At 38.0% G+C, this 18,498-nt stretch overlaps 1 protein-coding gene across 2 annotated transcripts; it reads left to right on the top strand.

Annotated features, from left to right (window-relative positions):
* Nucleotides 1–2,115: 2,115 nt before the first annotated feature.
* On the top strand, nucleotides 2,116–18,378 carry si:dkey-238i5.2 (uncharacterized). Of its 2 annotated transcripts, none has more exons than XM_056735253.1 (18): nucleotides 2,116–2,770; nucleotides 4,545–4,712; nucleotides 5,613–5,713; nucleotides 5,831–5,945; nucleotides 6,070–6,147; nucleotides 6,402–6,517; nucleotides 9,142–9,295; nucleotides 9,839–9,975; nucleotides 10,138–10,234; nucleotides 10,342–10,641; nucleotides 10,825–10,956; nucleotides 11,726–11,878; nucleotides 12,435–12,655; nucleotides 13,265–13,433; nucleotides 13,563–13,694; nucleotides 14,194–14,913; nucleotides 15,372–16,704; nucleotides 17,511–18,378. In XM_056735253.1, the coding sequence occupies exons 1-18, from the start codon at nucleotides 2,327–2,329 to the stop codon at nucleotides 17,561–17,563; spliced, it is 4,623 nt and encodes a 1,540-aa protein (XP_056591231.1). In that variant the 5' UTR covers nucleotides 2,116–2,326; the 3' UTR covers nucleotides 17,564–18,378. The 2 variants fall into 2 exon arrangements, with proteins under 2 accessions (XP_056591231.1, XP_056591230.1); XM_056735252.1 differs by having other exon boundaries at nucleotides 10,123–10,234.
* Nucleotides 18,379–18,498: the final 120 nt, after the last annotated feature.

The raw sequence follows: 18,498 nt of genomic DNA, 5'->3' as shown, positions 1-18,498 counted from the left end.
GAATTGTCTGCCAAAATAAAAGTCCTTTCTGGAAAAAAGAGTTCGCAAAGTTTCTAAACAAAACACGCGAGGTTTAGATTAATCTAAGTAACTCACAACACTTTAGGAACTGATTAATTTTTACACATTAAAAAACATTACGATTTTTAAGTTAAAGCTGCCTTTCTATTGCCATTTCTAAAACATCAAATTGCAGGTTACTTCACCTAAGTTTACCGTTGCGAATTGGGGTAGGGAAACGGTGCTTTCTGTACTTGTTAAATAACAGTTTATATTTAGTTTGTTGTTATTTTTTACCCGAAAAATGTTTGATTGAAGCGTAGTGGCAAAGACATAATTTTTATGTCCTTTATTTACCACCAGAGGGCGACGTTGACCAGTAATGATTAAACGGATCCTTCACCCAAAATGTTTTAATTCTGTCATCATTTACTCACCCTCAGATTGTTCCAAACAGGTTATATACAGTTCTTTGTTATGCTGGACACAAATGAAGATATTTGGAAGAATGTCAGTTACCAAACAGATCACATTCCCCATTGATTCCCATACTGTTTATTTCCCCTAGCAGTAAGTTGGGATGAGATCTGTTTGGAACATTCTCCCAAAGATCTTCCTTTGTGTTCGCATAACAAATAAATGTATACAACCTGTTCGGCGGAAGTCTGTGTCATTCTGTAAGGAAGCAGGGGTTTACTGCTTATGTGAGGAAGCCCCCCAACCCTTTCCCCCTTTGAAATTCACAAACAGCATTTAAGCTTATTTAGACTTAATTTCTCATATCTGTGTTTTGGCTTTATTTGATTCTTTCTGTTGGGTTTAGTTCATTTAAAAAAAATTGATTAATGAATGACTGATCTTTGTAGAAATGAAAACAAATAAAGTTTGACACAAGTGCCTAGATAAACCATCAGACGTCACTCATTACCATCTCATAGACATTTTTCCTAAAACAATATTCACATAATACCCTATACAACATCATCTACTGTGCTTATCAGTCCATAATTATCCATAGAACCTCAATTTAAGGTGAAAGTGAACCCAAGAAGATCTGAAAACTACTGTGTGAGCCAAACAAAAGAGATCTGCAGGGAGTCTGTGACTAAACTCTTGTTCACACTTTAGTCTCTTCATGAAAAGACAAGCAAAAGGATGAGCCACATCGAAAGGAATTCAGATCATGTTGCTGCATAGATTTTCTGTCAAGATTGAAGCAGGCTTGATGGAGGTCTGTGGGGTATTTTTTGGTTTTTTGTACAACGCCTTGGATGAATGATCATCAAATAAAATATCTGGTAAGTTGTGTGGTCAACCATGTTTACGTCAGTTGTATCTGTAATATATTGCTTAAAATAATGACATTTAGATGCTTATTGCTCTTTTGTCAAAAGAGATTAAAGTAAACATATTCGAATACTCAAAGTGTAAAGACTTGTATGTTTATGAGACAACACTGATCCCTAAAGTCAAGTGTTTTACAGTAGCTTCTTCTAACTCATTGCACCAAACACCTGTTTTAAATCAGAGGAGCGCCACAGCCAGAATGTGCAATGTTTTCCTTTGTTGCTGCTCTGTAAACATTTAGATAATAGTACGCGGCTACCACAGTCTAAACCATTTGCAGCCTCCTGCATTTTCTCACCTAACACTTTAGTATTTATCTGTTTATCTAGTTGTGGGGAAAATAAGCACGCGTTTCATTAGATTAACAAAAACCTGCAGATTGTGTGACATGCGGGGGAGAGTTTTGTTTAACTTTTTGCATGCATGTTGCACGAATCAGACCAGACTGTACTGATATGATTAAAGGCAAAAAGAAAAAAAGAAAAGGAAAATAAGAGATAGATCAAAGAAAGAATAGGAAACAGGCGAGTGAAAGTAAAATGCACATTGGAAAAGCATTACGTCATCGTCTATTTCAACGAGAAGCAAGGCCTCAAAGAGCTAAACTCCGACTTTCAGACTCTTATCTGCCCACAATTTCTTATTTTGGGAGGAAGCTTTTACAGCCCGGGTTTATAGCCCTCACTCCCTCCAAATGGGGCCGTGACTGAGCGTGATGACCTCACCCTGTTTCTACTAAACTCTCTCTAACTCCTCTCCTTCCTCACCCCACCAGCTTTCTCACAGTCTGCAGGATTCAAGCTTTGCAGGAGTCACGTTCTCCTCAGTTCCTGCAGCTTGCCTCTCCCACTGCTCTCGACAGTCTCTCAAAGCTTAGATGACCATCATCTGAATTTACATGTGGGTTGTCGACTTCTTTGCGTCCGATTAACTATGTTTTTCAGATATATGGATTTTTTCCCCTCCTTGGTGCTGTCAGATGATTAAAGCAAGAGAAGCAATGAAGAGGATCCAACCTTTCACCATCGGGACCAAGTTATCTGTTCCCACTGAGACCAGATGTCCGGATTATGTAGGCATCATCCTTCCTGTCCCGGCTGAGGATTGCTGCGAACAGAGAAACGAGTCAAACGATGAAACTTCTACTTGCTGTCAAGAAAGCAGAACACCCCACAAGTCTGCACCGATGGAAGATGTTTCAGAGGATGATATAAAGGAAGATGATAGAGACTCTGCTTCTCCACCAGCTTCGTCTAGGTCTATCAGAAAGATTGCCATGTGTGGGAATACGGAGAGCCAGGGGGACTGTCATGCCTCTTACTGTAATACAGTCAACCATGAGACGAACGATGCGGATAGCTCGAATGAAATGCTGTTTGCTGTTGAGGACAGATTGAGTGACAGGTCTGCTTCACAGCTGGAGGTGAGATGGTCTGCACATTGTTTTTGTAATATCTTGGATGTGATTTATTTGTGATTCATTATGGTTCATGTAGATTTTTCAACGAAAGCATTTTAATTATTAGACCTTTGTAGATGGTCTACAAAAACAAAAACATATAAAATGTGCAGAAGCTTTAAGATTGCTTACATATTTTGCATGAAAATAAAGTTAGGTTAATTTTCGTTTTAATAAAGTTTAAATTTGACCTGAATCTTAGATTTTTATTATCTAGTCTCACGTTTGCAATCCACTGTACATTAATGAGCATTGTAACTATAATTATTGTTTTATCATAAATAACATTTATGCAATTTATGAAAATGCCACTCATTTAAGGACATCTTAGACTCAAAACAAAAACACTAAAATGTAAACGGTAAATAAGACAAACAGGAACATTATAAAAGCATTGCTGTTACTTTCAAATAAAAAGAAAATCAGTTAGTTGGCATCACATACTCAAGCACATTTTTACACACAAATACAATGTGTGTTTGTAATACTCATAGTGTACATGTTGTTCCCTTCTCTGCTTTTTATGATCTTTTAGTTAATTCGATACATTCTGTCACTGTCCACAAACTTATAAATGGAGTATCCATGTGCAAAACCAGAAATGCAACACAAAAAATGAACACAAGAACACATTGTCTTATTATGAGAGAAAGAAAAACAACTGTGGATTATTACAGTTTTGCACACTGTGCTCAAAGAGATGAGGTCATAGTAAGGCCCCTCATTACACAAGCCCACAGCCCAGATGAACTGGTAATTTCCACCAAAAAAAAGTGGGAACCAGTTCCAAACGGAAAACGGGGAGGAAAGGATTTGAGATCAGGCTGGTGATTTAACAGGGTACATTTGCACTAATGATACAGAACGTCATTCTGTTGGTTGATGCATTACATGGCTGAAGATGTATCAAAAGGACATCCAATTATACTATAACATAAGTGATAAAATAATTGTAGTGATAAAGCACCACTTCTTGCAGCACACAATAAAGAAGGTTTGCCCGCTGTTAGTGTTTTATACAGGGCCTATAGGGATGCAGTCATCTCGGTGGTGATGAAAGGGGCAGACGAATCAACGCAAGATCTGCACCGTTAAGCACTACTGCTTTTCTATGAGATCATTGTTTGGCAAACCACACCTTGCTTCAGGCTCATGTATTGTTGGTGGGCCAACCGGCAAAACTCCTTCTATTATTGCACTTTAGTCTCCAAAACACATCATATAAACCCCCTGTGGCGGCTAAACACAGGTGCATAATCACAAGACATTTATTGTGAAGATATCTGATACCGTGGAGGAACAGTCATGCTTTTGCAGAAAAAACTTGTTTTCCATTAATGTTTTGGCATATTGTCTTGAAAGTGATCTTTGCTAACCGATTTTCTCTTTAATCTGTACTTCATGTACCCAAACAAACAGCATGATTTTATTGCATAACAGCTGAGAAATGGCAAAAGAAGCTGAACTTGGCTCGTCCGCCGATTTAGTCGTAGCAACACTGAATGATGTAATAGATTTTGGGAGAGATTGAAACGAGAAAGGCAATTCATGTATCGGTCAATAGCGTGAGTTCATTGCTGACCGTATTTGCATGACTAAGAGTGCATATGAAAACCATGACTGATGTGATGTACAATGAGTGTCCAATGTTCGAGGGGAATAATACTTTCAGATGTTCAGAAACCCATGAATTATAGGATAAAGCCCAGACTCTTTTTGATATTCTCTATATTTGTAGACTGATCCATGGAGTAGAGGAAGGAAGATAAGGAACCTTCACTACGATTATAGCATGCCAGCATTCCCACATGATCAACCGGAGGATGCGTCTCATAGCCAGAGGAGAGACCTTAAAGACTTTGAGAACTCCCTGATCCAACTGACGACGAGTCTGGACTTGTCTCAGGTGATTCTTCTCTGTACCAACATCCATAGGGACCTCTTTTCTGTGCGTCTCTGTTTTGTTTTGTCAATGATGCGTGCATGGACCCCTGATGTTTAAGTAGCAGGTTTGACAACTGCTGTTAGTTCAATGAGTTCTGTTCTTTTGGGGCGAATCACTTGTGTGCCTCAGTATACGACTATATTGGGAAAACCAGCAAAAAACATCTACATTATATAGATTTTGACAAAAATGTTTGTGGTTACGGAGACATTTTAGAAACATGCATACATTAAGTATGGCTAACAGTTCTTTCATCGTTTACTTTGGATATTTGAAACTTGTATAACCGTGTCTAGACCAGAGGCAGAGTGGCACGACACAACCCAAAATGATGTAAAATCTTGTCTTAACCCGAATCAGTTGACTTTACCCAAAAATTTCGGAAAAACTCGTTGCCATAACCCATTTTAGTTTAAAACAGGTTAAAACTAAACAGGTTTAAAGTTGTATGTGCAATAGACAAATCAAGTTTGCAATTAGTAGTCTTTACTGAAAATCATTAGTTTATCTTACACATTTTTTTAAGTGTATAGATGTGGCGCGACAAACCCCATCTCTTGTTGACACAGGTGTCTGACTTTCTTTCTTCTGCAAAACAAAAAAGAAGATATTTTGAAGAAATTTTCATAACAAAAAAAGTTGGTCCCTATTGACTTCTATTGTATGGACACAAAATCAATGCAAGTCAATGGGGCCCAACGTTTATCTGTTACCAGCATTCTTAAAAATACTTTCTTTTGTGTTCTGCAGAAGGAAGAAATCCATACAGGTCATAAATGTGCAGAGCCTCCATAATCAATGACAAAACCTTTTTTGGTGAACTGTCCCTTTAACATGCTCCCAACCCATCTTCTTAACCAGGAGGAACCCAACATGTCTCATCAAAAGAAAACAGAGGATGGAGATTTAGGATTGGAAATGCTTAGAAAAAGACCGACCCCGGTGGACCACGTTGATAGATCGTAAGATACGCAACAGCACAACACACAACACAAAGAACAACATGCATTTCATCGCATTATTATTCTCTCTAGCCAATCTCAATGAAATTGACTGTATCTCTTCATTTCCTGTTGAAGGTGGGTGAAGCTGCGGTCACTTCTCAGAGACTACCATCAGGATCTCATGTTGGCTTTGGAGGTCTCATCATTTTATCAACAAGCTGACAACATCATCAGCACCATCGACTGCAAGGTTGAGAAAACATGAACATCACTTGTGATTTGTGTATAGTTATGTATAATATGTTTGGCATTGAGAAGCATGATAAATCTGTTTAAATCTCACTGTCTGCACATACTGTACTGTTCCCTTGCAGAAGAATAGTCTAGTAATGACGGACGTCCACAAAAGCAGTCAAGACAAGGAGACTCGAGAAATTGCCTGTCAGATTAACGTAAGTCTGAATAAGTGATTCATTTGGGGATGCACTCATGTATTGCATGTGATCTTATGATTGTTGTGTTTTTCCTGGACCGCTCCATTCCCCGTCAGGCGCCACAAGGTCACGGTGTTATAACAGTGAACCGCGTAGTGGCCTGTTGTGTTAGTCTCACTCGTTTTTTCTTCAGGCTGTAGCAAAAGAAGTCCAAATGTATGATGTCATTTCCTTTCGTTACCCCACCCCTCCCTGGACAACTCTCTTTCCAGATGCTGAACGATTCTGCGTCTCGGCTGTCAAATATCCACCCAACCCTGGCCAGAAGAGTTACACTCAAACAGGCCGAGGTGAAGGAGAACTGGGCATTTCTCCAGGAGCTTCTACGGTAAACCAGAGTCACCTTATTCCCATTGTCCTCATGGGAAAGCGAAAACGTACTCAGTTGTGAAGTAGTGAGGTGCAGTGCTTGTTTTAGCACATTTCATCATGACTAAAGGGAATTGATTATTATAAACATGCAGGAGTTGAACTGACATGTGGTTGGTTGATGTAATGTTATGGTCTTTTAATTTGAGCCTCAGCTAAAAAAGTTGTTTTGACTCAATTGTCAATATGTAGTTCGAATTTGATAACACGTTGAACCCAGGTTCAAGCCCAAGGAAGATTACATAATGTTTTTGGATGTCTGCACAAGCACGTGATCCTTACAAGGGATAGTTAACCCAAAAATAAAAAAGGTGTAATTGTTTACATGTTCATGTTGGTCAAATCGTTATAATGGCTTGCCCACACCGGGACGATAAACGCCTCGTAACTAAACAAAGGGCACCAATGTGAGTTTGCACACTGACGCGCAAAACGGCAGGCGTAAAAGTTTTTTTTTTTTAACGGCTCAGGCTTTTTCTATTTGTTTGACGTGCTGCTTTGTTTGACCAATAAGATTCGTTTTTTCACGTGTCTTGAGCTGCTGAAGTTACAGTAAAACACTACTTAGTGACACTCAAGCACACATTGACGAAGAGGAAGCAAGATGAATTCTTCTTCTGTGTGACAAGTGAGTGTCAGAAGCATAAAGTTGCGCAGCACCACCTTATGTACCGTGGAATTTCTGTCTTTCATCAGCGCCATGTATGTCAGGGAGTGAATTTGTACGTTCACTCGGCTCATAGCCATTGAAAATCGTTTGGGTATTAATGGCGTAAAACTCTGGCGATAAGCGTGTGTGATTATCGTCTCAGTGTGAACAGACCTTAAGACTGTTTCCTCTGGAACACAAAATAATATTTTGAGAAATGTCTCAGTGGTTCTTCAAAATATCTACTTTTGTGTTCTACAGAAGAAAAAACTCATACAGGTTGACTAAATGATGAAAGAATTTTCATTTTTGGGTGAACTATCCCTTTAACAGGACTGATTGAACACTGTTTTTCAAAACACTCTTTGGTTGCATACTTACTGAGCAGTATAATTATAGTCCGTTAGAAAGTCTGTTTTCATGGCTCAAACCACTTTAGATTAGTAACTGTGTTAAATCCCCCAGCTCTGAAATATCACATCGAATGAGCCACAGCTCTTATCACCGCACAGTTAAAACAGCATGAGATGCAGCATTCCTGAGCTGCTCACAGCACTATGAAAACTCTCAGATATGAGCATGACCTGTGTGCAACGGTTATGAGTTGTGAAATATAGAGTGTGATTAGAGAGCGGGAATAAGAGATGGTTATTGAGTTTTATAAGCAGAAGATTTAGGCCGTGCTATGGTGCAGACGTGAGCAGGAATAGTTCATCTGTATGGTATGAGGGTGTGATGGGAGACAGGACCTCTGTTAGAATGTTCAAATCAAATGGGGAGGAATTGATAAAGATAAATGTCTGTCAGATGTCATAAATCTCTATAAATTAAAATGACATACGAATAAAAATTTGTTTTGTTTCTGCTGGTTTCGAGGCTTTTGCTATATATTGTAAACTGCAAGAAATGTAATCTTTCACAATTTTACTGTTATTTTATTTTTTTATTTGTAATGTCAAAAAATAAATTCTTCCATGCAGGAAAAATTTACAGTAAAAAAACGTAAAAATACACGATAAGATGAGATTTACTAGAAAATTACATGATATATTTCTGACACCTCAGCTTCGGAAAAATTCATTTTTTACTCTATATTTTACAGTGACTCTGAAACAATGCAATTAACTTATAATATTTACTCTTAAAATCTGTCCTTAAGTTTTTTGGAAACAAATAAATAATATTTGTAAATATTATCTTGCAATATAAAGCCATTTAAACAAACAGTTCTATAGCAGATCATGGTTATTAACTGAAGTGTAACTCTTGTCTGTTGGCCCAAATACTCATGTATTTCGACAAAGTTAAGAAAACTTTACTCTTCAAATCTTTTCATATTCATAAAACAACAAAAATACAGTACACATCATAACAACGTACAGCTACATAAACCTTGCTAAACCCTCTGGAAAAATTGTCAGCAGACAGTATTAACATCTTTTTCAAATCAGCCATAGGACAAACGTCAGAAGAATGGTTCGTTTTCAAAAAGGAAGCCGTCCTTGTAGATATTAGACTGTTTTTGGGGTGGGGCCAACAAGACCATGTTTCTCTGTTGGTTTTAAACTCGTGTTAGCTGACATACCTTTCTGTCTTTCTCAACGAGTCCTCTATCAACAGTTTTGCAAACACACCTTTCCTGAAACTATGAGGTAACCCGATGAGAAGGAGGTGACATCATCGCTTGCATCGCTGCCAAAAGTTATATCTTCTCAACCAAAACAATCGCTTCAAAAGTGTCTGCCAGATTGCATAAGTACAATAGAAATCATGTTACTGTGCTGTGTATGATATTAAACATGTAATCTTGTAAAGATTTAAAGACTATGGTCTAAAGTGATTTAAAGGATAAATCCAAGATGTTGACCTTGGCATCTAAAATAAGGATGGTCTTGTGGTGGCATTAAAGGTATCTTTTTGTTCCGCCTCTACAGGAATCAGAAGACAGATGTGTGTACCAAACGCCCGTCATCTTCACCCGATCCTCTGACCACATGCCCTGACTCACAGAGCTTTGCTCGAAATGAGGGTCATAGCGTAATGGGAAAAGACGTCAAAGAAGAGCAGAACCGTCTCCGAGGATTTGAGGTTAGCTGCATTACCTCCAAAACACATGTGAGCATGTGATTATAAATGGCCAGTCATGACCACATCGAAAGTAGATTTCTGTTCGGTGATACAATCTTTAACACAGAGGCCTTAAACTTAGCATCTCACATCTCAATTCTTTCATCATTTACTCACCCACATGTCATTAAAACCTGTATGACTTTCTTTCTCATGCAGAACACACACAAAAAAGGTATGTAGAAGAATGTTGGTAACCAAACAACGTGGACCATTGTATGGACACATTGAGACATTTCTCAAAATATATTCTTCTGTGCTTGACATGAGAGTGAATAGATTAGATCATTTTTATTTCGGGTGAAGTATCCCTTTAAGAATTGGAAACAGAATGTTGATGGCCTTCGTCAAGTAAAGCAATAGCACACATCTCCTCAAAAAGCCATTGGATCCACTTCAAAACAAAAATAATTTTTAGAAGGAAATTACTGTTGACATTGTAAATTGTCTATGATTATGTGTAATCTTTGCTCAAGAATTTGCCTGAACTGTATTTCTGTGCAGTGTTCTCAAGGCATGTGGGCCCAGAGGATGTGGAGTCCGACTGAGGAATGTTCTGTAGGGAGTCGAGGCTCGCTGTCTAAAAGCAGCTGCTCCAAATTGGACAGTATCACAGAGAAACAGGACATGTACAGGAAGAGGTGCAGTTACTATTTAGTCTACAACGATTATGTGGAGGATGAACTAAATGATCCATAAACGTGTGATGTCGTTCCATACTATAGATTTCAAGATGTTGAAATCTATGGCATGATTGAAATCTAAGTTAAATAACGTTTGATTAACAGCTCATGTTTTCCAAGCTGTGTCAGCCAGATGCTTGAAACGACTACTGATCCCTCAAATAAACATCTCGTACCCTGCAAGTTGTCGAACGAGTTGACAGCATCTAGTGCAATGGTAATACATATATTTTTTTAATATGATTTTGTTTACTTGATATTTGAACGAGAGCTCAAACTTGTAAGCTCACATATTTTTCGAAATGAATACATCTTTGTTTGAAGGACAACACGATTATGAGTGATGGAGAAGAACATGACTGCTCCAAACAAAGTCAGGATCATAAATTGGAGGAACTTCTAGGCCAGGTGGAGGTCCTCTGGGATGCTCTGCAGAAGAAATATGGAGAGAACGATGAGATTAAACCAGATGAAAAAGAACCTACTGGGAATAAGCCTGATCCAATGACGCCAGATTTCCAACTTTCTTACTATCTCCCAGAAACTGTAGATGAGGGCAATTCTGGGATGCTTGCAAAGTTTCTTGAACTTCTGGATCCCAGCGGTTATAACGAAATGAGTCAGGTTAACCCGTATACCCATCTTTAAACTAACGTGTGTTCATGAATAGTTTTGAGCCCACAATGCTCTACAATCTGAGATACAGTAATGAAAAATAAATCTATAAAAAAATGTAAACATACATTTAAAATGTGCTTATTTCATAAAGTGCACAGAACCACTTACACAGTTATGAATGTGTTTAAGGATGTTCCCGAAACTCATAATAGCCCAGAAATGGCTGAAGCTGCAGAAATGTCAACTTATCTGCTGGGTCGCCAAACTGATGGAGAAAGATCGATGAAGTTTGACCAAACTTCAGAGGAGCTACAGATCTCGGTACATTTTGTTTCATAAAATATATCGTACAGAACAATGTATGAATTGCATTCCTTCTGGTAATATTAAAATAATTTATATGATAAATAGCAACCTTATTAGGTTTTAAATTATAATTTAAACAACGGTATATATGGTTCAGGTCACACTTGTAAACTTGACTAATTCATACATCCATTAAAAATTATTATGCGGTTTAAAAGTAATTGCAATAATGCCTGACAAAATTTCTGTAACGTTCTGTACAATTTGCAGATTCCTCTTTGTCTCATTTTTTGTTATAAATTTGTATTGTACTATCACTTAAGTGTCCAAATACTTTAGGATCGCTGTATGTATTTCATGGTCAGTCAGATAATAAGGCTCCGGTGTGGGAAATTAAGCGACATCTAGCGGTGAGGTTGTGAATTGCAACCAACGGCTCACTCCACCCCTCTCTTTCAAAGCATTTTGGTGGCTGACACGGAACTAAGATTTCGCCACGTTTCGCTTCTTTGCTGAAGGAGATAACATATGTACGAAAGCAGTTTGTCCGTTTAGGGCTACTGTAGAAACAACATGGTGAATTACACGCAAGGGGACCCGCGGTTTATGTAGATAGAATTAGCTCATTCTGAGGTAATAAAAACATTGCTGCATTATGTAAGGTCTTTATACACCTCTGAACACGTAGTTATGTACATTTTGTTGCATTTCTCTCAATAGATCCTCCAAAAAATTACACACTGGTCCTTTGAGTGATGTTTAAAGGAGGTTTTTGTCTCCTTAGCTGTCTACTCTAACACTACGTATAAACCAGCATCTCTCCCGCTGTGCTGAGCTCAGTATGGATCTCCTGGATATAGAAACGGACATGGCGGTGCTTTGCGACCCTGACCTGAGTGGGCTTGATGGGCTACAGGAGCAGCAAGATGACCTAGAGGTCAGATGATTACATCACTAATTGACCTCAGAGCCAAGGAAAGCATTGCTGAGTTTAAACATACCCACTAACTAATCTGTGGGCTAGTTTTGGAAAAAATATGTACAAAAACAGAAATTTTGCCGTAAACTGGAAAAACAGAAATATACTGTAAAATTATAGGATAAGAGGATATATTAAACAGTTTCGCCATTTTTATTGTAAATGTGTTTTCTTGTACCGTAATTTTATAGTTTTTGACCATATTTAAAAAATAAAATGTAAAAAAGAAACTTGTTAAAAGAACTAAAATTTTCTGGCCGTTAAAAAAACTGTAAAATAACTGGTTTTCCCTGTAAATTTACACTTTACCATGTTTTTCTTGAAAATGTGCATTCTTTTTAAGAAATTTTATGTTTTTTGACCGTATTAAAAAAAGACATAATTAAAAAAAGAACTGTCAAATTCCGTTTTTTTACATTTTATGCGTAAAATTACAGTTTTTTACTGTGTAGGTTTTGCACTGTCTTGGTTAGCTTGCAAATATCAAGCTGATATAATTCTATCTCTCACAAAGGCTCACTTTCGCATCATTGAGAGAGAGGTGAAAGAGATGGAGAGACTAGCCAATCAGATACAGGCTCTTCCTTCTCCAGAACAGAGAAATCCTCTCAGAGAAGAAGTTCAGGCGATCCTGCAGGCCTGGGAAGAAGTAGGTCGCAACATGGTGGAGAACAGAGGTCGCTTGGAGAAGTTTCATCAGATTCAGGACTATTTTGAAAACTATCTCGCAATGATGTAAGAAGAGAAAGTTTGGCTAATGTCGATAATTACCATCCCATGACATATACTTTGCTGTGGTTCTCAACTGGATAAGCATACAAATTATTAACTTTAACCGATCCTAAAATTCTGTCAAATTTTGACATAAAAAATAAGTAACACTAGGATATTTTAGACTGGCGTCATGTTATTTTGTCATAGGTCACTTGGTAGACGCCAGCCAAATTAGTCAGACACCAACATGGAAAGGTTGTGTAACATACATGCCCTCATTTTTGAAAACCATGACCATAACTAAAAAAAGTAAAAATTACCCAGACATTAAATATGTGTTTGTGTGCTTTCAATTGATTTAACTGTTTCCTTGTGCAGTTTATGATCATATTAAATGTACATATTGTTTTACTATTCTATTGTAAAAGTTTTGGCAATGTGTTGAATGTTAAATCTGGGACCTAAAGCCAAACCTGTTGAGAACCACTGACAGTTCATATCTTATGGCAGCTACTTTTGTAGAAAGGACTTTTCCATAATTGGCTTTTTAATAATAGTTATGTATGTTAAGCTAATTAAGTAAATTACAGAAATGTATTAATTTGAAGATGTCTTACTATGTGTGTCTAGTACATGGACTGAACACATCAGGTCCTATATTCTTGCTGGCAGCTCTGCTTGGAGAGAGAGTGAAGTTACAGAGATTGATTGCAGCATTGAAACGAAACTGGAGGAGTTTAGCAAACTGGCTACAGCTGGTCAAATACTTGTGCAAGAAGAGAGTCGGTTTAAAAACATTGTAAGTGTGTGATGATTTACTTTCTCTTGCCACATTGCAAGCAACGTCTGCTGTTGGAATATGTGGGTCCATATGTGACCATGTGATGCTCATTATATGTTTTATTGATTACGATCATCATGTCTTCAGATCAAGGAGAGGACAGATGAGCTGCAAAGCATGCTGGGATGGATCCAGGTGAACTGGCATGCTCAGAGAGAGCAGTTTGAAGGAGACCAGAATTTGAAACGAGAGGAGACAGTTGATGCTGTCCAGCAGGAGGTCACTGCATGGCTTGCGTTATAATGTTAAAAATACTATAATACTACATTAATTATAAGAATATTAATACGTCTTTCCAGCGGTATATGTAATAATTAGAAATCAGCCAGTGTGTATTTTTTTTTTCATGTTTTAATAAATTCTTATTAATTTAATATTTTCCCTTGAGACTAATAATAGCAAAATAAAATTGCAAATGTGATTAAATAGAGTTTAGAATAGATAAATTAATGTTGTTATAATATTTAGTTTTATAATGTAGCATAATTCTTCTTTTCCTTTTTACCAACAATAGCTATATAAATTTGTAAAAAATTTGAATAAATTAAAAATATCATATCATATAACATATATGATTTATTATATCATATCATATATTAATTAATTATTTATTTTAAGATGAATAAGCGTTTTTTTCCCAAAGATATATCTAATTATTAGAAATGATGCAGTGTGCGTTCCTCTTTTCATTTTTAATAATGTTTTTTTTCCTTTCCAGGCCTTCCCGCTCCAAAGTCTTTCATCTGAAACTCTGTGCCTTACAAACACAGAAGGTACAGGTGGTTCGATTATAACACAGCCGTCTCAAAACAGTTTCGAGCATCATAAGAAGCATGATGTATCCAGTGTTTTCAGTCAGGAGTCCTGTCTTGCAAAAACATCCCTAGGTTCGAGCATCTGTCTCATTTTGAGCCTTGATGAACAGTCTTCAGGCATCAACCAAGTGACCAAACAATGGTCACCCAACAATAACGACACTCCTTTACACACCCAAAGTAAAGAACACACCGGCGAGTCAACAAGTGATGTTCAGGTGAACAGCGGACTTGACAGCAACTCAATTCCAATGCAGCAATCCCTAGAAATGCGACAGGTGAGATGGCCAAATGGATCAATCATCAATACAGAACCCAAACAGAAGTCACCCTGTGGGAATCTAGACCAAAAATTAAATAACCAACTCCAATCACCAAACAAAGAAATATCCAGTGATATGTTTCCTGGTAGCATTCAACGTACATCAAGTGACCACGTAGAAGCGAGTCTTCCGTTGTCGGCCAGCAACAAAACACACTCGAAGCCTGAGCCGTCAGTTACCCAAGAAGCACAAAACCAAGAGTCACAATCATCCTACAGAAATCTAGAAGAGAATCAACATTCGACATCAAACAAAATCGACCACCTGCGGAATGAAGTGTCAGCTGAAGTCACTCACAGAGTAAGTATGACTTCAAACAGAGCGAGTTGAGCTCCAGACGCATTCCTAAGCTCAAAGCCTGCACACACACCAGACATGTGTGTGCTTATTGTTCCCCCTGTTCTGTATATCCTGTCCCATGTGGTAAAAGAATGACCTCATGATTAAGTTTCCATGGCGTTGCAGGCTTTGAAATGCCTTCTGTCGGCGTGTAGGCATGTAGAACCGCCATTAGTGTTAAGAATGCACTAGCTACGCATGCCTTAGAATAGGATTTATTAACTTGGCATGCTATCAGATTAGTCATGCTTCGGCTATTAGAATCACAGCTGGGTACGTACGCCGTTCGAGAACCGTACGGTTCTGAAAAAGTTCTGAATGTGTGTGGGCCATCATGAGCTGGGAATGTTTTTATGAGACTGTACGTTGCCTCTTAGCAGAAATGCTTATCTAAATGTTTGCATTTGTTTCTTTGGCAGGTGTTCACATATTTGCATGTGTCAGATGTCAAATCTGCAGTCTCCCCGTCGCCACACACAACCTCTCCCATGTCTCCAGCGTCCACGTCTTCAACACATTCATCCTCTGTACAGGTGCATCATGTCACATGTGGAGAAAAGATGGTTTGTATCCACAACACATTTAAAGCCTGTTGTGCGTTCACATCGAAAGAGCCAATCAGAAGTGAGGCAGAGCAGCGAAGGCGTTCCACGCTTGGCATCGCCGGATTGGAAAGGTCTGGAAAAACGAGCATTTTCAGGCAAAGGTGTAACACTTGGCCGGAAGGGGAGAGGAAAGGGAAGGAAATTCGATCAGATGGCAAACTTCAGGTTTATGTTAAAAAGAACATGGCGGATTTTGTCATTAAAGACAAGGCAAATAATCACACTCTAAGAGACATCCCAGCGCCTAATGCTATCAAGATTCAGTCAAGTGGGCCGGTTAAAAACATCTGCTCTTATCTGTCTCTGGGATCCACAATTAGCTTCTGTCTTCCCAATCGTTTCCAAAGCAGCGCTTCAGAACTGGAAAACAAAGTGGAATCTGATGTGATTTATAATAACACGTGTGATTTAAAGAACAAGTCATTACCTTTAGCTCAAAGTCCAACAGATAGGAGTACTTCACATCAAGCGATGGAGACTGATCCAGAACATACTAAAGTTGACCCGAGTTCCAGTTGTAAAGTTAGGAATTCAGAAGATTTAGAAGAACCAACCAGTGAAGTCGAGACCCAAGAGTTAGATCAGGATGACGGCACTGAGCATGTCTTGATGCAAGAGGAGATCCAAACAACCATTGAGTGCTCTCAATCGACATATAAAGACATTGATAAACATAAATGTAATGATTACTCTATTCAACGCCCGGATTGCAGCTCACCTTCAGCCATTCAATGCAGTCCATTGAATACCACTTCTTCATGTGGTCATAAATGCCTTAGTGTTCACACCAAAATAAAAGACCTAAATGGTCACTTATACTTTTCCTCCAAGTATATAAAGATAAACTCCCCTGCAAATGTCCCACAGGTTTGGTCTAATGGGCTTAGGGACACTGGATCTGGTAGGAGCGCTCGTATCATAAACTGTGGTGTGGGAGACTGTGCGGTGTGCTTAAGTGACAATAATAAAGAGTCTGAAGATGTAGGAGAACCCTATGCGGGGATATCTGACAACATAGAGGGGCTTCTTCAGCCTGGCCACTGGCTTTTCCAACAGGAGGAAGAGGAACTGGAAGATATTTGGAAGGGTAAAATGGGTAACCTGACATCAAACTGTACTTTGGAAAGAAATGTGGATGAGGGAAAAGGTAAGAGGAAATTTACGGTAAGGTCAATCTTTGATTTATCATGTGTTGGATTAAGTGACTGTATGTGCAGTTATTTGTGGTTCTCGTCGCATTAAAAAACGATATTTACACAAGAGCAGTAAGACTTTTCCAGACAAGATTATTAAAATATAAAGCATTTGAATAGTGCTTGTCTATAAAGACATTAATATGACATCATATGTTTTCAGTACAGTGCAGTACTCATGTTAGGTGTGGCCAGACGATGGGATCTGCCAAAGTGTGATGAGATTAACAAATAGCTCCATCTGTTGGACATGTGCAAATGAGAAACACTTCATCTGATATCTCAATGCTTCAATAAGCAACATTTGCATTTTATTTCATAAGAATGTGAGCGACAATTATGAGTGATAACATATCTAATACACAAAACTATAAATGTACAAAAAGAGATGTTACTTGAACATACATTTCTACAAAATGGTGGGAATAAACGTGTGATGAGGTGTGTGACAGGGCGATGTCATTTGATATTTTAACGCTCCAGTTATTAATCAAGAAATGGTGTGGTCTTTATTACACTGATGGGTACTCCAGGCTGTAATAATGATGGGGCCTAATGGGAATAACAGGAAATTGATTGCCATGTTGGACAGCTGTGCTGGGTCCCAAACATAGCTTTAAAAGTAGGCCAGCATTTCCCTTCGGACTTTAAAGTGTACTTAAAATTCAGCTTTTGAGAGAGTGTATGACACATTCATTTTTTCTAGTGAAACGTTATATTTCCTGTTTTAATGAAAGGTTAATTTCATTTTTAATTGCAGGGTTATCAATCACAACCAACAGGGGACAGGTAACTCTCCCACTACATGCATGAGATGGGTTATTTGGGACGTTACCCACACACATAATTGGCAAGATGGATTATTGTGGACCCTGCCGTTTCACCGGGTTGTTTTGGACACCTCATCTTTTACCTGCTGTATATTTTTATGCTGTACATGAATTATTTTATTTGATGTCTCTTGTTGTTGTTTTTAAAGTAGTAAATGAATGCAAGACTATCAGTGTGGTCAACTGAATGCACACTTTACAGTTTATTTACAGACAAAATTGTCATTTGAAGTTGTCATTGCTTATTCCCAACACTAGAGGGAACTCGTGTCACAGTTGTGAGAGCTGGATAAGCACGAACGATGGGACAAAATTTAAACATGGTTTATACTGTAACCATAATTGAACTGTGGTATTTTTTGTGAAAAATTTGTTACAAAAAATGTACCACTGTCTCACTATAGTAACCATATATTTACATTGATATTTCTAGTAAAACAAATGGTAAAACAAATTGCAATTAATCGGCAAAGCCAAATCATGGGATAACTACCCTTGTATTATAACAAAACCACGGGTGGTTTTTCTAAGAAAGTCCGTGTACAGTAAAATACACTTTTATTCAACTAACAACAGAATTAGACCCAAAAAACTTACACATAAGAAGATGAAAGATGCTTGCATATAAACATACCCTTTACCAATATATGCACATATGATAAAGCAGATATATAAACACAGTTTGTAAATCACTCTCATTCACACATGCAATTGAATTATTAATGTATTTCGGTGATTATAAAATGATGTTAATCTTCATACTGTTTTGCACAAAATAAAACAACTGCACCAGTGTCACTGTGATTCATACAGTATGTCCCCTGCTTTCAAACAGATTGAGATACATTAAGGTCAGTGTAAAGACAGTTGTGCAGGAAACACGACTCTTGACAAGCTATAAGATAGTACGCGTGTCAC

This window comes from Triplophysa dalaica, chromosome 21 (genome assembly GCF_015846415.1).
Source record: "Triplophysa dalaica isolate WHDGS20190420 chromosome 21, ASM1584641v1, whole genome shotgun sequence".
Classification (NCBI taxonomy): domain Eukaryota; kingdom Metazoa; phylum Chordata; class Actinopteri; order Cypriniformes; family Nemacheilidae; genus Triplophysa; species Triplophysa dalaica.
The sequence above is the reverse complement of the archived record's forward strand: the minus strand, read 5'-3'. Positions and strand labels throughout refer to the sequence as shown.

Coding starts and splice junctions, on each gene's coding strand:
- si:dkey-238i5.2 (XM_056735252.1), top strand. CDS start 2,327: ATGATTAAAGCAAGAGAAGCAATGAAGAGGATCCAACCTTTCACCATC. Junction 11,879..12,434: donor AGCAGCAAGATGACCTAGAG/GTCAGATGATTA, acceptor TCTCTCACAAAG/GCTCACTTTCGCATCATTGA. Junction 14,914..15,371: donor CAGCTGAAGTCACTCACAGA/GTAAGTATGACT, acceptor TTTCTTTGGCAG/GTGTTCACATATTTGCATGT.